The sequence below is a fragment of the Botryllus schlosseri genome, chromosome 16, assembly GCF_051294905.1.
Source record: "Botryllus schlosseri isolate E-star chromosome 16, Bs_hap1, whole genome shotgun sequence".
Classification (NCBI taxonomy): domain Eukaryota; kingdom Metazoa; phylum Chordata; class Ascidiacea; order Stolidobranchia; family Styelidae; genus Botryllus; species Botryllus schlosseri.
Window position 1 is genome coordinate 15,498,230 of NC_137251.1, and position 23,461 is coordinate 15,521,690.

The 23,461-nt window shown below is 39.8% G+C and overlaps 2 protein-coding genes and 1 long non-coding RNA gene across 3 annotated transcripts; 2 read left to right on the top strand and 1 right to left on the bottom strand.

The window, feature by feature from the left end:
- Nucleotides 1-1,714: 1,714 nt before the first annotated feature.
- Nucleotides 1,715-16,771, top strand: LOC145458432 (ras-related protein Rab-3-like). Its single transcript, XM_080336796.1, has 2 exons — nucleotides 1,715-2,133; nucleotides 13,217-16,771. The coding sequence occupies exons 1-2, from the start codon at nucleotides 1,890-1,892 to the stop codon at nucleotides 13,633-13,635; spliced, it is 663 nt and encodes a 220-aa protein (XP_080192922.1). The 5' UTR covers nucleotides 1,715-1,889; the 3' UTR covers nucleotides 13,636-16,771.
- A 1,443-nt stretch (nucleotides 16,772-18,214) lies between these two features.
- On the bottom strand, nucleotides 18,215-20,130 carry LOC145458434 (uncharacterized). Its single transcript, XM_080336797.1, has one exon. The coding sequence runs from the start codon at nucleotides 19,382-19,384 to the stop codon at nucleotides 18,305-18,307; it is 1,080 nt and encodes a 359-aa protein (XP_080192923.1). The 5' UTR covers nucleotides 19,385-20,130; the 3' UTR covers nucleotides 18,215-18,304.
- Nucleotides 20,131-22,882: 2,752 nt separating this feature from the next.
- Nucleotides 22,883-23,461, top strand: LOC145458395 (uncharacterized). Its single transcript, XR_013921130.1, has 2 exons — nucleotides 22,883-22,965; nucleotides 23,067-23,461. It is a non-coding gene; the product is annotated as an uncharacterized LOC145458395 (long non-coding RNA).

Below are 23,461 nucleotides of genomic sequence, written 5' to 3' on the forward strand. Positions count from 1 at the left end.
AGTGATTCGATTCTGAATCACGTAAAATGCTTCGAGTCGAGTCGAGTAATCGAGTATCACTCATTATGACGTCATAGCAGAATATTATTTGTCAAAGTTGAAATAAGTACCTTTTAAGCGACCACAAAGAATATAATGCGTGTTATCCATCATATTAAGGATACTTTGTTATTTTTTCGACCATACCGATTTCATTGCACTTGGTGACAATATTGTGGGATGATCGTGACTTCGGAAATGTGCTATTTCCAGTAACCTTCGTAGCTTTGTAGTTCATGTTTCGTATGCTACGATACGGCCAATCAAGGTTTCAAGGCTTCAACAGTGAAATTAGCATAAACTCGTTGATCGTTGATAAACTCCTCGTTGATAAATCAAGTTTCAGTGGTGAGGAGCGTATAATTTCAGTACTCGAAAAAATCGTCTTTTACTACTCGACTCGAATCATTAAAATTAATACTCGATTCAGATTCGAGTACTCGAATCATTGTGCCCAGCCCTACTTGTTAGAATCGAACCAAATTTGGTGTGCAGCGTTTTTTAGGGTAACCTGACAATTTAATCAGGGAATGGCTGGAATCCGGGAAAAAAAGTTATTTTTGAATAGCCCTACTGATGTAAGCCTATAGGGTTACCATATTTTAAAAATCTGAAAAGAGGACACTTTTTCAAAATTTTCAGACTTGCAATACCGGAGGAAAATCCCAAAAACATGGTAAATTATTTCCACTTCGTGGTCGGTGGACTAAAAAAAGAAGAACTTTTGGGCCCAGCTCCCGAAATAGCCTTCGGTGCTAATTTACTGTATCTCACTCCAATTTTAAACTATATTTAAGCAAAATTCCCCAAAAATAGGATAAAATCTCAAAAAAGGGATGTTTGGGTGCCCTCCGAGAACACTTTCAAAAAAGTCAAAAAAGAGGACGTGACGCCCTAGTGTAGCTGATGCGAGCTCGTCACTCCAAATGCCTATATGCTATTGCTGAAGTAATATAATCTGTTAGATTTGCCGAATGATAGATAGGATTTTCCTCATGAAATTCAGCATGAAATGTAACATCCACGCTGTCCAATGCAGCAGTTTTTATCAACCGGAAAGGCACGTCCATCCTTGGATTTAGTTGTGAACTTTCGTGACACTGTAATCCCCAAACGGAAGCGTTTGAGAAAAGCAATCAATAAATTCGATATGACCGATCGACATAGGCGTGGGCTTATTAGGCGTAGCAAGTTCAGTTTGTTTGTTAAATGGGCGGGCAGGCATTTTTCAGGAGCTTTCCATACTGGAATGCATGCGATGCGAATGCGATTTCAGATTCACCGTGACACTTCTAATGTAATCCATTATCGCATCCTTTGGGTATCACACCATTAAACATATGCATTAAAAATTTCCCGATTGCAGGAATTATAAAGTACCCGTATAGCTTTGAAAACTTATGAATTTTTCACGACGCTGCCTTCAATATCCGCGCATTATGTATATTTATATATCGATTGAGTATTCAAAGCATTTGGTTCAGACGAGAAGAACCGTCTACCTTTTGACATGTTGATATATTGAACTCAACCACGTTGGACCAAAATAGTGAAAATACCATCAGGAACAAACTTTGTTTGGATAAGGCCGGCACATTTCGATTCCAGTGTTGTAATGTTTGTAAAGTGGTCAGATAGGCATTGGAGCGTTACGTACTACGTAAGTGAGTTGGCTGCTATTGATTAGAATTTTGATGTCGCATCTGGTCTGCTCTGCTTTAGCGCTAGGATTCCGTAGTTTATTGATTTTCTCCCGTTTTTCATTCTTCTTGGCCATAGAAGGGAGGCGTAGTTTATAATACGTTCTTTCAATTCGTTTGCGGAGTTGCGAAGACACCTTTCGGGCGAAGATGGCTGCTGCTTCCAACGGTGCTAAGACTCAACAGCAACAGGATGCCGTTGATCAGAACTTTGATTATATGTTTAAACTGCTTATAATCGGGAATAGTAGCGTCGGAAAGACATCGTTCCTGTTCAGGTATGCCGACGACTCCTTCACGTCAGCGTTTGTATCCACTGTCGGCATCGATTTCAAAGTGAAAACTGTATATCGCCAAGATAAAAGAGTTAAATTGCAAATTTGGGATACTGCCGGTGAGTTGATAATACATTGAAGTTGTATGTATAAAGCTCCTTATCTCCAAGATTTATGGTAGGCTAATTCTTTTACAATACAATAAATCTGGTTTCTGTGATTGATATTATCTGCATGATTCCATCATATACTTGTGACCTGCCACTGCTATCATCGTAGCACGATTTTCATATAAACGGAAATAAAAAATGATTCACCATGAACATAAATATACAAAATGTGATAAATCTAGAATAGTAGGACTACTATAAGTAGTTTCTCGACTAAGATATAGCTGAGTAAACTAGCACTGTCGTTTTAAGTCAACAGAAATCACATCCACATAGATAAAGAAATCAATAGGCCTAAATTGCGATTATCAGCCGCCCCTATGTACCATTTTCAAAGTTCATTAGCAAAACCCCGGACAGTTTCCCGAGGACCAATCTGATTTTAATATACACGAATGATCATAAACGTTGATATAAAAGTAAATTAGAACAATTCTAGGTCCGACACCATGTCCAACTATCACTTTGAAGTGGGCCTATCAATACGCATAAATTGCGATTATCAGCCGCGTCTATGTACCATTTTCAAAGTTCATTTAGCAATACCCCGGACAGTTTCCCGAGGACGAATATGGTTTTAATATACGCCAATGATCATAAAGGTTGATTTGAAAGTAAATTAAAATAATTCTAGGTCCGACACCATGTCCAACTATCACTTTGAAGTGGGCCTATCAGATGCGTAAATTGCAATTATCTGCTGCGCCTATGTACCATTTTCAAAGTTCATTAAGCAACACCCCGGAAAGTTTCCCGAGGACCAATCTGGTTTTAATATACTCGAATGATCATAAACGATGATATAAAAGTAAAGTAGAACAATTCTAGGTCCGACACCATGTCCAACTATCACTTTGAAGTGGGCCTATCAATACGCATAAATTGCGATTATCAGCCGCGTCTATGTACCATTTTCAAAGTTCATTTAGCAATACCCCGGACAGTTTCCCGAGGACGAATATGGTTTTAATATACGCCAATGATCATAAAGGTTGATTTGAAAGTAAATTAAAATAATTCTAGGTCCGACACCATGTCCAACTATCACTTTGAAGTGGGCCTATCAGACGCGTAAATTGCAATTATCTGCTGCGCCTATGTACAATTTTCAAAGTTCATTTAGCAATACCCCGGACAGTTTCCCGAGGACGAATATGGTTTTGATATACGCCAATGATCATAAAGGTTGATTTGAAAGTAAATTAAAATAATTCTAGGTCCGACACCATGTCCAACTATCACTTTGAAGTGGGCCTATCAGATGCGTAAATTGCAATTATCTGCTGCGCCTATGTACAATTTTCAAAGTTCATTAGGCAACACCCCGGACAGTTTCCCGAGGACCAATCTGGTTTTAATATACTCGAATGATCATAAACGTTGATATAAAAGTAAAGTAGAACAATTCTAGGTCCGACACCATGTCCAAATATCACTTTGAAGTGGGTCTATCAATACGCATAAATTACGATTATCAGCCTCGCCTATGTACCATTTTCAAAGTTCATTAAGCAACACCCCGGAAAGTTTCCCGAGGACCAATCTGGTTTTAATATACTCGAATGATCATAAACGTTGATATAAAAGTAAAGTAGAACAATTCTAGGTCCGACACCATGTCCAACTATCACTTTGAAGTGGGCCTATTAATACGCATAAATTGCGATTATCAGCCGCGTCTATGTACCATTTTCAAAGTTCATTTAGCAATACCCCGGACAGTTTCCCGAGGACGAATATGGTTTTAATATACGCCAATGATCATAAAGGTTGATTTGAAAGTAAATTAAAATAATTCTAGGTCCGACACCATGTCCAACTATCACTTTGAAGTGGGCCTATCAGATGCGTAAATTGCAATTATCTGCTGCGCCTATGTACCATTTTCAAAGTTCATTAAGCAACACCCCGGAAAGTTTCCCGAGGACCAATCTGGTTTTAATATACTCGAATGATCATAAACGTTGATATAAAAGTAAAGTAGAACAATTCTAGGTCCGACACCATGTCCAACTATCACTTTGAAGTGGGCCTATCAATACGCATAAATTGCGATTATCAGCCGCGTCTATGTACCATTTTCAAAGTTCATTTAGCAATACCCCGGACAGTTTCCCGAGGACGAATATGGTTTTAATATACGCCAATGATCATAAAGGTTGATTTGAAAGTAAATTAAGACATTTCTAGGTCCGACATGATGTCCAACTATCACTTTGCAGTCGGCCTATCAATAGGCCTAAATTGCGACTATCAGCCGCGTCTATGTACCATTTTCAAAGTTCATTTAGCAATACCCCGGACAGTTTCCCGAGGACGAATATGGTTTTAATATACTTCAATGATGATAAAGGTTGATTTGAAAGTAAATTAGGACATTTCTAGGTCCAACATGATGTCCAACTATCACTTTGTAGTTGGCCTATCAATACGCCTAAATAGTAATTATCAGCCGCGCCTATGTACCATTTTCAAAGTTCATTAAGCAACACCCCGGACAATTCACAATTCTTCAATCATATACAAACAGTAGAATTCAGACCATGCATTTTGGTCCTGTAACGACTTTTGGTGTGCGGAATGCTTTTTCATAAGGGTATGATATCTTCTGTAAAATGGCGATCTGCTTTCTTGCCTGTAATCAATGGTTTTCAGACCGAGTTGAAATATTGTATCATCTGCATCCGATGCGCATTCTGCCTCATTAGGTGGACCTACTTGCAAGCACGAGCTGGAGCAGATAGCTCCATGGTGTTTGTGCAGGATGTTAAAATGATTTTGAACAGAATCCACCAAATATGGGCAGAGCAACACCTCAAAAATGCTATGAACCATGTTATCCAACTCGCTGAGTGTCTTGCAGACAAAGAGACTATGAATCCAGCACATCGCCGTGAAGCACAGTTTTGTATCATAATGCTTACGACAGAGGATTTTTGCTGCTTTCATGGAATGACTAAAGCAGTTGTGTACAATTGTCTTCCTGAAATCCTCTGCCGATGCAACTCCGGTGACGATGCGGAAACACCGTTCGTAATATTGCCATCTTGTTTCGGAGCAGAACTGAGATAATGCAGCATTCCACAATACTTTACTCCCGTCAATTATCAACATGGCCGGAAAGACTGGTAATGAATTTTTACACGTATATTGAATAAATCGATTGAGAAATCGACTAATTGTCCCCGTATCATGCAAGGGAGTTATGTGCGATACGATCGGCATCGTTGGCCCTCCTGGATAGGGATTCCTTACCAACATGGTATAAATCTGGAATTTACCCTCATCATCTTCCTTATTTTGAGTAATGCCGCCGGTTGCATCAAGATATAATGAATCGTAAGGTGCAATGTCTTGGTATATTTTTATCTGATTTTCACTGAGGAGTGTCGCTTGTCGAGGCTTTCCGGACCAAAATCGAATGAAATGAGATCCTTCGTTGCGATAACGAATTTGTAAAAGGTCCATGTTCACCATCCAGTTTTTGCAGTAAGTCTCAGTTAAATTTAATTTATATTTCATATTGCGCAACACTCCTTGCGCGGGGACAAAAGAATGAGATCCATGAATCCTCTCAGTGTCACTCAAAGATCCGTAGAGATTCCTATAAACCTTCGATGCCGAATTTGATGCCAAGTCATAAGCCAATTTTTCCCCGAGTTGTTTGCCGACTCTTCGACTCCGAACACACGATTTATCATGATTCCTATTACCACTCATGATTAGCCGACAATCGACGTCATTCAATGACGAATAAATTAGTATCTCCCCGACAACTTCACAGCCACAGCAGGTTTTGTGAGCGCAGTATATAGCTACATGTCCTTCATAGTAACTAGCAGACCAACTATTTAATTCCATAACATTTTCTGGTCGCCGAAGATAGTTTTTTCGGAGACATGGAACACAACAATCGTAAACTTCGGAAACTCTTTGCGAGAAATAAGTTACATATCCGGACTCCTTGGCGAATTGATGATCATGCCTGTTCTTGATAAGCATTTGCCAATCTCCGACAGGGATGTGGAAACTCTCCTGGATTTCTACTGCACTCGATCGCTGCGGTGAAAGGTCGGTTTTGAAATGGCCTGCGGCCTGGAGAGTGCTGGTACGAATCCAAGGAACCGCCTGACTCGGTGGGCCTGGGTCCTTCCTTTCAGTGTCTACGGTTGGTGGCGAAAATCGCACGTCCGAATATGTTGACTGTTGGCTATTGGATGGTACCTCGGCGGTGTTGAGCGTGTTGATCCTTCGCGACGGCGTGTCCGTTTTTTGTTCGGGTTTATTTGTGCCTTGGTAGCTACAATCGTACGTGCTACCGTTTTCAGTTGTGTTGCGAGTCCAAGGAACTGTCGGATTTAGTGAGGCAGGGCCCTTTTCCGCGACGCTATCAGTAACGTCATTGGCCGGTTTCGAAAATTGTACTTCGAAATTCGTGGTCGACTGGGGGCTAGTACAAGGTAACTCTGCGGTGTTGCACGTGCCATTCCTTCTCGGCGCTGTGTCCGTTTTTTGCGCGAGTACATTTGGACCTTGGAAACTACTATATCGTACGAGCTATTGCTTTTGATGTTGACACGATTCTGGTGACGCGCAATTTCCCAATCATCCCATCATAGTTGGACATCGTGTCGGACCTAGAATTGTTCTAATTTACTTTTATATCAACGTTTATGATCATTGGAGTATATTAAAACCATATTCGTCCTCGGGAAACTGTCCGGGGTGTTGCCTAATGAACTTTGAAAATGGTACATAGACGCGGCTGATAATCGCAATTTATGCGTATTGATAGGCCCACTTCAAAGTGACAGTTGGACATCGTGTCGGACCTAGAATTGTTATAATTTACTTTTATATCAACGTTTATGATCATTGGCGTATATTAAAACCATATTCGTCCTCGGGAAACTGTCCGGGGTATTGCTAAATGAACTTTGAAAATGGTACATAGACGCGGCTGATAATCGCAATTTATGCGTATTGATAGGCCCACTTCAAAGTGATAGTTGGACATCGTGTCGGACCTAGAATTGTTCTAATTTACTTTTATTTCAACGTTTATGATCATTCGAGTATATTAAAACCAGATTGGTCCTCGGGAAACTGTCCGGGGTGTTGCCTAATGAACTTTGAAAATTGTACATAGGCGCAGCAGATAATTGCAATTTACGCATCTGATAGGCCCACTTCAAAGTGATAGTTGGACATGGTGTCGGACCTAGAATTATTTTAATTTACTTTCAAATCAACCTTTATGATCATTGGCGTATATTAAAACCATATTCGTCCTCGGGAAACTGTCCGGGGTATTGCTAAATGAACTTTGAAAATGGTACATAGACGCGGCTGATAATCGCAATTTATGCGTATTGATAGGCCCACTTCAAAGTGATAGTTGGACATCGTATCGGACCTAGAATTGTTCTAATATACTTTTATTTCAACGTTTTTGATCATTCGAGTATATTAAAACCAGATTGGTCCTCGGGAAACTGTCCGGGGTGTTGCTAAATGAACTTTGAAAATGGTACATAGACGCGGCTGATAATCGCAATTTATGCGTATTGATAGGCCCACTTCAAAGTGATAGTTGGACATCGTGTCGGACCTAGAATTATTTTAATTTACTTTCAAATCAACCTTTATGATCATTGGCGTATATTAAAACCATATTCGTCCTCGGGAAACTGTCCGGCGTGTTGCTAAATGAACTTTGAAAATGGTACATAGACGCGGCTGATAATCGCAATTTATGCGTATTGATAGGCCCACTTCAAAGTGATAGTTGGACATCGTGTCGGACCTAGAATTGTTCTAATTTACTTTTATTTCAACGTTTATGATCATTCGAGTATATTAAAACCAGATTGGTCCTCGGGAAACTGTCCGGGGTGTTGCCTAATGAACTTTGAAAATTGTACATAGGCGCAGCAGATAATTGCAATTTACGCATCTGATAGGCCCACTTCAAAGTGATAGTTGGACATGGTGTCGGACCTAGAATTATTTTAATTTACTTTCAAATCCACCTTTATGATCATTGGCGTATATTAAAACCATATTCGTCCTCGGGAAACTGTCCGGGGTGTTGCTTAATGAACTTTGAAAATGGTACATAGACGCGGCTATTAATCGCAATTTATGCGTATTGATAGGCCCACTTCAAAGTGATAGTTGGACATCGTGTCGGACCTAGAATTGTTATAATTTACTTTATATCAACGTTTATGATCATTGGAGTATATTAAAACCAGATTGGTCCTCCGGAAACTGTCCGGGGTGTTGCTTAACGAACTTTGAAAATGGTACATAGGCGCGGCTGATAATCGCAATTTATGCGTATCGATTTCTTTATCTATGTGGATGTGATTTCTGTTGACTTAAAACGACAGTGCTAGTATATTCAGCTATATCTTAGTCGAGAAACTACTTATAGTAGTCCTACTATTCTAGATTTATCACATTTTGTATATTTATGTTCATGATGAATCATTTTTTATTTCCGTTTATATGAAAATCGTGCTACGATGATAGCAGTGACCTGCCATATCACGAATTTGGTGACATTGTAGAGAATTGAGCCAGGACATTTCATGTCTTTTATGATTTTTTTAAATAATCATTCATCATTGAGTTTTATTAGGTGTGCACTGACTGAGCATGCTTCCTATTCACATATTCTAGGTCCAGATGGATCATGAATGAGTGTCTGATCTATAACACTATATTATTCCATGTGGTTTTGACACTTTCCTATCAATGGTTTCCACAGTGAAAGTACCGATAGTTCTTATAACAACTGTAATTCCTGTTTTGTCCCTGTTACGTCAGTAATTTGCTATAGGCTATATATATCGTATGCGCAGAATCATATTAATAGACCAAAATTGCTGCTATCATTTTGTTATACATGGTTCGCAAAGCTGTGGTAAGGTTGCAAATGCATGTTTAATCACTGTGGACATTCCATCAATTGTTATTAAATGATAATCATGTAGGAAAATCATCCATTTAATGCAACAAATCGTCTCATCATGCGCAATTTATTACTAAAACAGGTACGGTATGCCTACTGAGATTACAGTTGTGACATTTGTAGTTTAACATGGATACTAATTGTGTTTTGTGAAGGGAAAAATGCTAGGAGTTGATAATAAAATGCAGCTTGATCCCTACGCGAATAATAGGTCCAAGATCAAGTCTCGGCGAAATTGCAACCGCTATTTTACGTAGTTACTTGTTTGTAGAGGTTCATAAGCCTACTGTTGAATACACTATCACTAGAAGAGGATGTTTTGATGATATGCTATTCATTTATTCATGAATAAGGGCATCAGGCTAATTTTATAATTTCGAACAACACATTCATATTTGCAATTTATTCACTATTTGCTTTTCAACTGTCACTCGTCGGTAGTGGCCGTCAGTATAATACGGAGATTGCAATTCGAAATGTAAAGATGAAATAGGTAGTGTGACGTAAGAATGGTATAACAACAACAACGAGAGAATTCACAAAACGACAGCGTTAGGCAAAAATGCAATTAGTGCAATACAAATAAGCTATAATATATAGCCAGAGACGCAACACTTATGAAATACACGGAAAAAATAGAGTCGGTCCTTTTGCCGACAAAGAATCGGTTGCTCGAGTTTTATTATAGTCGATTCGAGAACCTTTGAATGAAACAGACTACGTCCACGAGCAAGAAGTGAAAATCTATTATCGTTATTGTTGTTTGATATTTTACCATTCTTACGTCACACTACCTATTTCATCTTTACATTTCGAATTGCAATCTCCGTATTATACTGACGGCCACTACCGACGAGGGTCAGTTGAAAAGCTTATAGTGAATAAATTGACAATATGAATATGTTATTTGTTGCAATATTCAAATTCTGTACCACAAGGAACCTATTTTATAATTTCATACATGAACAGTGATAACAAGGAGAAATTTCACAAGGATACCAATTCGCTTATCATTTGATTAAATGAAATTATACCAAGTTTGTGTTTTATATTAGGCAACTCTTGACTTCCGTGAACGGAGCATTAGTGTATAGGCCTGCATGCCACTTGCGCAAGAAATGGACATGCTGTCTGACACTGTCCTCATCAGGATGACAGATGAATCCGTCAGACCAATGCCACTAATGAACACATCACAGGATCAATGTTAGCTGGCTATCACATGACAATTCCACTGAGGTGACCTTCGCTGAATTGTGCGCAATCGATCGATTTTATGGACAAAAATCAATTTCAATAGCCCCCCCAATATATTATCCGAGATGAAATATTGATGACTCACTTCAGTAATCACTGTATTACAGTGATGGTACCTTGATCGATTGCATTCTGCATATTATTAATATTCCTAACGAAAATATATTAAAACCACGGTTTGCCTGTGTTTCATGTTGTATCTGTGTCTTTGATATCATGTTCGGTTGTTTGCAATGCAGTTATACACTAACTTTCTTGAAATTCCTCGTTTCATGCTGATTGCCCCAATGAGTGTCTCCCCAGAATAAGGCTTTATAATATTTTCGTCACAAATATATTTTAGTAAAATTTATTTTAGTGCCGTACAAAAGAATCTGTATTCAAATACTTCTTGCCCAAATTACCATCCAGCCAGATTACGGTACTCTTCTTTCTTTCACGAACTTGAATTAGTTTTAAGGAACAGAGCTCCGGAAGCTTTGAATTACAAAGGTTCGTTTCTTTCTATGGGCTGGGTGCAAATCTTGTATTGACATCTGATAGTATACAGATCAGCATCGTCACCTTGTTTATGGCACTCTGGAAGCTCCGTGACTCAACTTGTATACAATGCATTCTCAATTCTTAAAAATTGTAGATATAGTGAACTGAGCCAGACAGTTTATTATGAATTCTGAACGGAACATCAGATGTTTGAATCATCTTATTTGATGTGATATCTGTCTAACACGAGTTTGATTTCCTTCCTGCACCTGCGACTCAGTATATTTATTTGAGGTATTGAAATGACACTGCGATAGTGATAGGACTCCCCATAAGCTGCATTGTCTAATTCCTATGAGGCATCGATTCTATGTTCTACTGATGTGGTAGTTGCTTGTAAACTGATTCTTGGGATAATCTGCTTTGAATAACGGCCATTTTCTATCTTCACTGTTTATATTTCTTGAATTGGTAGCAATAAATTTCCTTATTATTTGATGGCCATGTTTAATGGCATGGAAATCCGTTTGATTGACGATTTTATGTGTTTTGCAACAACATCCCATATGTTACAGTTTATTTAATTTATAATAGTGATTCCCAAGAAAATTTACTGTCATTTTCGCCAAGGCCACCTGGTGTGTCACCAGTTGATCAAGCAATGCCAGTGCCAAGTTATCAGGTCATGAGAGCTCTGCAAAATCTGTTTGTCATTTTCTGTGCTGACTTTAGTTCGGTTACTGTTAGCAGATATTTGGTGTGGTTCATTGAGCGTGAAGTGGTATTCATAGTAATGTTGTGATTTCCCGAATCAATGGACTCTTTTCATAGAGTTGACAATGTAATCCGATAGCTGGCATTTTTCTTTTTACCGTACCCCCAGATTATAATCTGACTTGCTTGCTGACTGTTTGAATCCTTTGTCAAATTCATAAGGATGGCAATTACTTGAATCTTTTCCGCTTATACAGTATTTCTACTGAATATGGTACTCCACTTCTACTCGACAGTTTCCTAGGCAAAAGCACTTTTGTTTTACTCTTTGATGTCGTGCAGCAGAAAGTATGTTTGGGATGTAACATGGTCATGGCAACTAGACGGATGAGCCCCTGCTGTATCCAAGAGTTGAACAACTTGAAATTTTTCAGCTTCTACAAATTAAATTAGAATTAGGATTATGGCTACAGTTTTTCTTTTCAAATTAGGTGGGAGTTAAAATTACTGACTTGTAAAATTGAATTAAATTCTAAGAAATATAGCAAACATTGACTTCAGTGCATAGCTAATCAGAGTTCGTTCTTAAAAGCATGAGAAAGGAAAATGTCTGTACCCAACTTTGACTTGTTCCACATAGCTACACACTGCACAGCTCTCCTGCAGCATTTCAAGTAAAACCTGAAATTTGATTAGAATTGAAGTTCGAGTATGGAAACATTTCACAAATTTTATCTGCATTACATTACTGGTATTTCACTCTAATTAGTCTATTACAGTGGCTCCCAACCGGTGGGGAATTCAATGGTTTCTGATGGGGTATAGACGCATTTGTTGAACATTATATACAGGATAGTCTACATATTTACGGAGACACATGCGCGATCATCATTACAAGTTAACTGTATCGAAAATTATAAATTGAAAGTGTCCTCGGAGGACGCCTAAATGTCCTCTTTTTTTGGAATTTGTCCTCTTTTTCTCTGAACAATGATTTAAGTGCAACGAAAAATGCAACTCCGGCGCAGCGAACATCATAGTTTCGAAAAAAAAACGGGAGCCGAGTCAAAGCGATGATCTTTTTTGTAGGCAACACAATGCTATCAGTCGAAAAGTTGTAAGATCACCAGAATTTATAAAAAGTGACCTCATTTTAGGATCTAAAAAAATGGTAACCCTATTTTAAAGGGTATATAGGAGTTTTGGGTAGTGGGGAATGAAGACTCGGAATAAATCTGAAGTGGGGAATGAAGACAAAAAGGTTGGAAACCACTGGTCTATTAGAACTAGAATTATCTAGTTTTCCAAGTGTGCCAGTATCATGGTGACGGAATATGCTGTTGAAAATGGCTGTTCTGTAGTGTCATCGGTTATTTTGTGTCGTTTTCTGCAGTACTTCTGACATGTCCTAGACATGTTTATGCATATAGAAACGTTAACATGAATAAGATTATCTGATGTTTGTTGCATTGGCATTTGTACGTAGATTTAACCCGATTAATCTATTGGAATTAGGAACATTGTCTGTTTTCAGAATATTATTCCTCTCCCCCCTTTTGTTTTACCTCTACTTTAATCACCGCTGCTCACTCTTGTCAGGTCAGGAGCGATACCGGACCATAACGACAGCGTACTACCGAGGCGCGATGGGCTTCATCCTAATGTACGACGTCTCAAACGAAGACTCCTTCAACCAAGTCAACGACTGGTCCACTCAAATCAAGACCTACTCGTGGGACAACGCCCAGGTGATACTGGTCGGTAACAAATGCGACTTGGAAGACAAAACCGTCACCACAGAACGAGGCAAGCAGCTCGCCGACCAGCTCGGTATGGAATTCTTCGAAACCAGCGCGAAAGAGAATATCAATGTCAAGGAAGTGTTTGAACGCCTGGTCGACTTGATCTGCGATAAGATGTCGGAAAGTCTCGAGGCTGACCCGACGAGTGCCGCGAGTAAGGGCACCCGTCTCAAGGAGGACCCGGGCGATAACGAAATTAGCAGCTGCGCCTGTTAAATGTGTCACTGCGGACCTAAAGTAACGACTCTTTTGGGTGGGGTTTGTACTATAGCATACCGCGGCCTCGTTGAAATTATTCATATGAAGCGTATAGTGTCTGATCTAGATGTGTAGGAATTTTGCGGTACTCGAAATGTTGTTCACACCGTCACGAGCGAAAGACCTTGTGATGTGAATTTTTCCGCCAAGATAGTGCGTGGAATGCGTTGTTCCTCCGTGTAGTGACGCTGTCCAAGGTTTTTTTGAGTTCTCTCCTGACATTCGTTTGTCTAAACTGCTGTGGACCTCCCCGGTTTTTGAGTTATCTTGATTCATGTGACAGTCATTGGTCTAAACTGCTTGGGTACAGATTTATCTCCGGAGCGTTCGCAATCGATATTTATGGGTTCATGCATTAGTTACTAATTATGAATAGCTTCTTGGAGGTACAGAACTTCAATACACAATTGAATAATATATTCACATTGAAATAAACCCGAATATTTTCGGCTGACTCTCGTCTAGTTGCTGACTATTACCCCTAACGATTGTCAGGCAAAAGTATTGTGGGTTTATTTCGATATGCTTGAATTCAGGCTTTCCTCGGAATTGACAATTTCCCGGAATCTTTGCTGCTCTCGATAGCATGTAGTCGCGACTCGCAAGCCCATCAGGATTATGAATATGATACCGCACTTTGACGGTTACGAGCTTACGACATTTGGTTTGTTTTTAATGTTTTAATGTGTGACACGCGACGTTGCTATTGCAACTGTTGAAAATCTGCCTAAATCATTATGAAGCAACCGCCACATAAAACAGGAATGCAATTTCGATTCGTTATACGTTGGCAGTGCTTAATATGGTTAACAATTAAACATTTTTCTAAGAATCTTTTAGGACAAGGCCGTGAAGTGGATTTGCGTGCTGGTAAGCGTTGAGGCTGGAATGCAAATCATTTTTCGAAAATTGGTTCTAGTCAAATTTATAAATGGTCCTGGTTTGTCAGATATTTTGTCATGGTTGTGATAAGTACAACTCTTTCCGTAAACGATTGTGTTTCCAATATTGGATTGAAATGGAAACCGGCAATTCGATCCAATGGAATTCCTAACTTTCTCTTGGAATTTCAGTAATTCGTGAGAAACCTCATTTGATACTAAATGATGGTGTCGATCGGTGACCAGTATTGTACCTTGTCCTGGGAATGATCATATTTCACTGACTTTGGTATCGAGCATCTTATTGTTAAAGCTGAATTCGGAGTATGTGAATAATTCAGTGTCAAAGGGCAATTTTCTAGTGTTGTGCTCAGAACTGAGATTGTGTTTAGCTTGGCTGTTTCTCTATAAGAGCTCTAAAGCGCTTGGACCACACTACTCATTATCAAGTCAACTTGCTATTGATCCTCGGAATTTCAGTGGAAATGTGATGAATTATTCAGTGCGTGTCCCGAGCCTATTGTGTATAGTCCGAGGACTGGCTGCTTTGGATAATCCCTTAGGAATAGTCATGCATAGCCTTGGAAAATCCCAGAATGAGAAATTTTTCAGACCGACCCTTTTAATGGTAGATAGTATCTTAGTATGGTATGGTGTTGCTAGGACACATCGTTTTGTATGTTTATTTTCAACGAATCACTTGGGGGTTGCTACATGCTAAAATTCCGGGTGTAGATGTGTGAAAATCTACGAACATGTCTAACTTTTAAATGATTCCGGGCTTGATCATGTGTTGCAATTCGTTTTATAAACAAATCCTGCCAAATGCGGTCCTCGTCTTTACAAATTTCCTATACCCAACCCACAAATGACAACCTCATGAAGTTTTCGATGACTGGCACAAGATATTTGTAGGCCGGGTGGTCGTTGATGTGGAAAAAGGGTTTTATTTGCACGCTACTCGTGGATACTCAAATACAAACAAACTTTAGATTTGTTATTAATATTTTCTAGAAGTAGCATGCTTGTGCGTTTGGCATTCCCATATCCGTATGTAGATATCGAACACTGCTCCACAAGCACAGTAAACAGTTTTCTGCCACTACCGAAAAAGTGGGCGAAAGCACACCGCATTCCACATATCGGAGATGAAATTTGAAGCTTTGGTACACCAATCTTGGACCACCCGTGTTCAAAATGGGATCACATTTCATCAGACTGCTGATGTTACATTCATTTTCAACTAAAGGCCTGAAATGTGAGGTATAAACCATTTTCAGACTGAATAAAATAAACCTGTTTCTCATTAAAGTTCATGGAGGATATATTATCGATGTGTTGAGTTTTCGAATTTGACCTCACACATAATGATAGTTCTGTTACGCTCCCCTGACTATGATATTCATTTCTGTTTCCATTCCCGCAATCTCACTAGTTACTGTCATCAAGAGTTTTATTGTGAAGCAATAATAGCCTGGGTTGTGCAATAAGTGAGCCCTTTTTGCTGGTGTGATTTACTGGTGTTGGTTTTTAGCTTTCAAATCACCGTACTGAAACGATTTTACTCTTGTTGGTAACCGCGTTCTTCATCGTTTATGTAATTCTATGTTTATAGCTGTTAGCTTCTTATATACGTGTATATATATATCGTTATTTTTCATAATCATGGAGTATAAGAATAGATTCAAATTACTGTCACGAAAAAGCTCTTTTGCACGAATATTTTTGGGTCTGCACGTTACTTTACTTTTTCTGCATTTTGATGGCTACGTTTCGGGTTGGTTCGCAACGGACATGCAAATCTTTATTCTATGAGATGCACAGCTCCTATAAACACACACTATTGTACATTTCAGCTACCTGATATGAATTGGATTTGGTTAATCGATGACATTCGTCTTGGGCCAAGTTCATGGCGATACAAACAGTCAGCTGATTCGTACATATTTCCGTAAACTTGGCATTCTAGTCAAAACAGATGTAGATCCATTTAGAAATTGTAATTATGTTGGAATACTCTTTCTCGTCTACGGTGTTTCAGCATACTATTTAGCTGCCATGTTATACCCTGTGGTTGCTTGCACAGTTACCCATTTTGTTTCCTAGCTTGTTTAGATGCAAAGGTTAGAATTGAAATCCATCTGTACCGTACCTGCTGTATTTACATCCTCATCTATGTATGTGTGCTGACAGCATAAAAAACATTTGTGTAACATTGTCTCATTATTGAAAAATCAATCAGCTTGAATGTAGAGTGGTCTTCAGTGCGCAGTTTAGAGTGGTCATCAGAGTGATCAATCAAGATTGAAAATGTATACTAGCCCTACTTCAGTACTACAGTGAAAGTCCATATTTATACGTTACACATACCTATTGCACTTGAAATCTAGGTTTCCTAAAACTGGACGAAGTCGGAGACTAGAAGAAAGGGTAAATTTGAAATCAGTCATCAACCTTCGTTAGCACGAAAATTTCTCTATACTGGAGTCCTGTCGTGTTACCGAACGCACCAATTCTTACTAATTTGGAATTCGAGCACATGTCGGATTGATCACAGATGATAAATTTCGGTGTAACCAAGTCACTAGTCATTTTAGTTTTATAGTTTTTACTCGAATCAAGTCCAGTCATTTTCACTTCACCACCAAGGTCAGGGTTCGAGCCTGAGATCAAAGTCATTGTGTTAACTGTTCATTTTCGAGTTGAATCCTGTTCAACTTACTTTTTACAACTGTATTTAGGTGATATTGAATGCTCGTATTCACAATATACTAACTTCCCTCATTTTACATGGTCTCTAGCGCAATTTTACTAACACCAGTACAAATAGACAAAATACCAGTATTTTGGTGGTAGCTTACTATTCTTCGATGTTTCAAATACCTGTCTTGGCGGTCCGAGTTTCGAGTCAAATGACTTAGCTGAGTCATGCGTAATGACTCGAGTCACTAAACAACGCGACTTGAGTCATGAATGTGTGTACTAACACCAGTACAAACAGACGAAATACCAATATTGTGGTGGTAGCTTACTACTCTTTGAAGTTGCAAGAAATACCTGTCTTGGCGGTCCAAGTTTGGAGTCAAATGACTTAGTTGAGTCATAAATGTGTGTGTGAAAAATTTCTATCTTATGTATTGCTACAACTTGCAAGCAGAAGTGAAACTGGAAGTAGAAAATGGAATTCTCAAAATTACTAGATTAGTTTAGAAAATTAGATTTGGTCAGGGAGCTGCACACATAATTATAGTGTTTGATCGGATATGACCATTGAAATTGCAGGATGCATCTTCATGGCTAACGCAAACTGACACTACAAATAGGTGAAATGTCACCAAGTTGATATAATAATTTCACTTATAAAGGTGTTGCAAATATATCCAAAATCTACTTTATTAAGTGTTAAAGAGCAGTAGGTAGTAAGCTAGTCTAAAAGCATAACCAATTGAGTAAAGTAGGAAGACAAAACCTTAAATTGCTCTGAAAAATATAACTACTCTGTTACCACCTCTGCTTTCAAATAGTTTGGGTGAGGATAATGAGTGACATCTCCTTTACTGACACAGAGTGTTATATATTACTATGATGGAGTCAGTATCAGCAACTACACTGAACAAAGGTTTCCCTGCCGAAAAAAATCATGATCCAAAGCCAACTTGCTATTCAACAACAGTAGAATATAATTTCATTCAAGTTGAAACCAGATATAAAAATTTGTAGTTGAACATTTGTGGATAATCGTAGAATCAAGGTACAGGGAAACTGATCAAAGAAAATTTCAATGCCGCCAACACGGGGAACTCGAACAGCACCAGCTCATGGCGACCAATTCGTAGACCATGCTCAATAGCGGCAATTAATTTAGAAATCTCAGCTATTTTCAAATCACTATTGATTTTTGTTGACAAAAGCAAACATACGCCTGCACAGTACCGTCGGTTCGCTTTAACAACTTTTCCGCTCATTACCAGATAGTCAAAATAAAGCAATGCTCTTGATATGGCAGTATGATCAATATTTTGTGAAAGTGCTATTCTCTGGATAGCTTGTTTCAAGGATCTACATTTGGAAAGTGTGATGTTAACTTTCGGATATTTCTCTTTAAAGCGGTTATTCAGGTCTTTTTTTAATTCTGTGGGCTTGGCGTAGTCCAGAACACTGACCATATAACTGGGAAACGTTAAGACGGTTCGATGGCTACCGGATTTCCATTCTGGATTCTCCAACTCCGAAAACGGTTGAAGTTGGATGCTGTTTTCAGAAGAGTTTTCCAGCAATGATTTGTATGATACCTCCTCCTCTTCACCTGGTACTTGGACACCATCAATCTTCAACGCATCTTCGGAGTTTATGATTTTAGTGCCAGCGCCTTGACTACTGGACGTGAGCTTCGATCGGCGTCTCATTGAGATGTTCCCAGCTGATGACGCCACTAATTTACCCTCCTTGCGGTACCCTATTACGCTGAGGACAGAAATAGGAATATCGCCAACTTTGTCTACAAAGAAAATCCGTTTCTGCAGCAAAACTCTTGGCTTCAAAACACCCATTTTGAATGATGCTTTCGAGAATTTGGTCCGTCCTGTTAATGCTACTACGTTCCGCGACTGAATTATTTCAGATTCGCAGGGTACTTCTAGATTAGCAGTAGATGCGTCTGCATAGGAATTGTCATCTCGCGTATTATCAGAATTTCGACTGCTGCGAGGCCTTCTTCCACGGCACGACTCGCAAAATGACTTGAAATCAACAGGAATGTTACTTAAAAATGCAACGGCCGCTTTCCGCCTGCGATCTTCATTGCTTTCCAAGTTATTATCTGCCATTCTTCAGTGCCTTGCTCGGGCAGCCGTTATTCAGCTGAAGAATTAGGTATACACAGGCCTGTAAAATTGAGTATTATCTGTTAGGTTATCTTGTTGGTTGCAGAGTTTGGGTGATAGTTTGAAATTCATTGCAAGGGCGGCTGCTAAAAATGCCAGAAGTAAGATGTTGGTTCACTTTTTAAATGAATCAAGGAAATTTGCAGTAAGATATAAGAAAAATTTGTGTTGTTAGAATGTCAATCTCTTTCAAGCCCCTGTAGGTAGCCAGTGATCCAAGCCTGGACCTAAACGCGGATTTTTTGGTATCTTCTAAACGGTTAACGGGTCGCCGTCACCCGTCACAACATGATACTGCAATGTAACTTGTTACATCTTACATCTACCCATGTGCGAGATCTTTCAGGCGCCTGCTAAAATATATATTTTCGACAATGGCCACTTAAAAACGTTCTACGCTTCCGTCTGTCTCATACCAAGCTTGTGGAATGCAATATTCGGCACCTATGAGCGATCAGATCAGGTTACAACACTGGGTAATCTTAATGAGACTTTTTGGGCTACAGGCGGCTAAAGAACTTTAATATACATTTTCATAAAACATCTATTACACATTATAAAATACTGGTCAACTAGAACTGTAGAGAAGAAAGACTACAGCCTATATATCGGAACGAATGCATGCATAACCACGTAGAATTGCACAGTTGCGCTAATTTTTATAGTTGCGCTCTTGCTGAATGCTGAACAATGGCATTGCAGATTGCAGCGCAGAGAAATAGGGAAATCCCCGACCATTCTGCGCTCTCGATCGCGGCAGTGCGCGTTCCTACACCGAGTCTTATCATCTTCATCATTGATTTATTAGAAATTTTATCAGTTCAATACTCCACAAAAAAAGCGATACAATGAAAGGATAGGATGGTGTCGGAGCGACTTGGAGTAGTTTATGGAATCAGACACCCACCTTGGCCCAGGCGATCGATGCACATTGCACACTGAATGAAAAGTAAAAGAGATAGTATGTAGTCGTGGAACAGCAGGCCTATCCTTCCGGCCATCCGACAGTCGACGAGCATGTCCATATTCAAGTCGAAATACAAGCAATTACTACTAGATGAATACTAGTCCATGCTCAAGGTTACCGCGGACCGCGACAAAATGGGTGGCATGTCATCAGGGCCGTAACAGCGCTTCGTCAGCCCCCCTCCCCACCCCCCCCAAAAAAAAATACTTTGGTCTTGGGCCCCCATAGGGTTCTAGACCGAACTTCTGGGGGGCTTCGCCTTCCGCTTTGGCTTCGCCCCCAGACCCTCCTCCAGCGCGATACCTTGTTTACCGCTGTTTATCAAATTCGTTGGGAGTTGTTGTAGTCGAATCAGTTTTTGTCGCCTAAGCGCGCGAAGCGCGGGAAATTTCTAGAATTCATGACTGAATCGGTCAGTATGATCGGGAATTGCATATATATTGTTATCAATTTTTATCTTCTCTCTGCTCACGTAGTCAGATTTGCCGGTAGAGCTGAGTGAGGTGTGTTTGAAAAGGTAGGACCACTCAATAATAATTATACATCTTCGGGCGTATCGCCGTTGGCAGGAACGAAACAGCACCTCGTCAGGCCCCCAAAAACGTGGGTCTTGGGCTCCTATAGGGCGATGAAACGACCCCTCCCATCACGTTGTTCGCGTTTGTCACGAAATCATCTGTACTGTATTGTGAGCCAGCGCGAAGCGCGAAAATTTTCGATAATTTATGATAAAATCGGTCAATCAGATTGGCGATTGCGCATATATATTATGCTATCAATTTATTGTCCTCTCTACTCACGTAATTAGATTTACCGGTAGAGCTGAGTGAAGTTTCTTGAAAACGGTAGGGCCGTAAATAATAATTGAACATCTTCGGGCGGGCGGACCCGTTAATATGACTTCGTTACATGATGTTATTTCGTGACTTCCAGTCTGCTATATGTCGAAAAATATAGAATCGCCCAAACGTAGGCTTCTAAACTAATTAAGAGACGCACACGATTTCAAATTGGTATTTCTTCACTGGCTTAAAATTTTTCCCAGCGGGATGGTACTTTGTCTTGTGAGGTTCAGATTGCAAAGACATCAGGAACATTCGGCGCCAGTCATTTAGGCGCCTATGGACAATTAAACCTATATGTATTTTGTATATATAGTGAAGTCTTCGGTCAGCATAAGGGCATAGAGATAGACCTTTTCGGCCAAGGTTTTCTCGCTGCCGATCGTTCTGGCACACTTCTTGGAGTCACATGTTATATGGCCTAACACTTGATTGTATGTCTTGGTGGGTCGTGGCGCGGTAATGGCCCAATACCCAATAATATAAATAGCCTAAATGGCTACTTGAATTCGCGAAAAAATTTTGAAAAAATTGCATAAATTTTCTAAAAATACTCTATGATTTATGCTAATTCACGAAATAATTTTGGGCCCCCTTCGAGGTCGCCCCCCCCCCCCAATTGGGGGTTGGGGTGCGGCAGTTACGGTGCTGCATGTCATGGAAGGCGAGATCGATAGCTGGTCAGGTCGTGGTCCGGTAATTTTGAGGATGGACTATAGTATTTACTTAGTAGTAATTGTTTGTATTTCGACTTGAATCTTTCGGATCTGGATGGATTCAAGATACCTTTTCAGTTTTCACGTTCGGTTCGGTTTATTAGCGATTTTATCACTTCAATACTACACAAAAAGGCGATACAATGGGTGTCGTTGATTTGTACATGTCGCCAATGTCGCCAATGTCACCAATGTCACCAATGTCGCCAATGTCGACGTCTATCTATTTTGTCAATGTCGCCAATGTCGCCAATGTCACCAATGTCACCAATGTCACCAATGTCGGCTATGTCACCAATGTCGCCAATGCCGACATTGCCGACAATGCCGACATTGCCGACAATGCCGCCATTGCCGACAATTCCGACATTGCCGACGATGCCGCTCGGGGGCCGAAACTAGGGTAATGTAATGACAGGATTTTTGGTGACTCGACTTGAATCAATCTTATTGGTATTGACTTGACCTGCACTCGGCTACTCAAGCACTTCGACTATCTCGCTACATACTACGCGATTCTTGACGGGAAGACCTGAAGATTGCATGGCCACAAACGCAAATTATTTATAACTAATCATATTATTTATATTATTAGGCCTACGTTGAATTGAATGAACGTCGAAGTCTTTATACATTCCAGTGTAGGATTCGCGAGGAAAATACACGACCGGGCGTGGGTACGCTGGCAAAAAAGTACACCATTTCGCATTCCATTGGTGTCAGATAGTGCTCTGTCAGTGAACTTATCATTTGACTCCAAGGCCCCCAAATGAAGTGTGGACTGCGTCTACCGAAGACAAGAAACCTGTCACCTCGATTATTTTCGAGCAAGCAAGATTATCTAACAAATGTTTATGGCATTTGCCTGTTGTGAGCGCGAAAAGACGAAAGATTTCGTGTTGACGGTTGAAACGCATTCTCCGAGCATCAACATATTGCGTCGAAACTGCCGTGTGCAAGGTGTCAATCAGTTCTGGAATCTTTTCAAGTTTCCAACCAGTAAGTCGTTTAAATACATGGTTCATACTTTCGTTGTTGTTATTTGTCCAATATGCGTTTCCGGGAGATATCTTGCCAGTTTTCCAAACTTTGTTTTTTAGCAAATTGAACATTCGTTTCTGAAGGTATGGAATCAACTTTGGACAGTCCGAATGGCAGCGTGAAATCACTTGACTTTGACGTTGTTCGAACTCATCTTCCGTGGCACTGTCGAGAAGACTCAAAACATTTTTGACTAAACTCAGTCTCAGATCTTTGCTGACTCCAATGCCATTTTGCAGCTTCTCATTAAGATTTTCCTTCAAATGCTTCAGGCAAAGTATATGCGTACACTTGGGAAACGAGCTCTCGATGGCTGTATGAAGAGCAATTTCGTTATCAGTACCAACGGTTAACCGAGTGAAGTCTGGACCAAGAGATGTTGCGAGCTGGTTAAAAAAGTCTTTATACGTTCCAGTATCCGATTTGTGGTGCAAATACAATGGACCAATAAAGA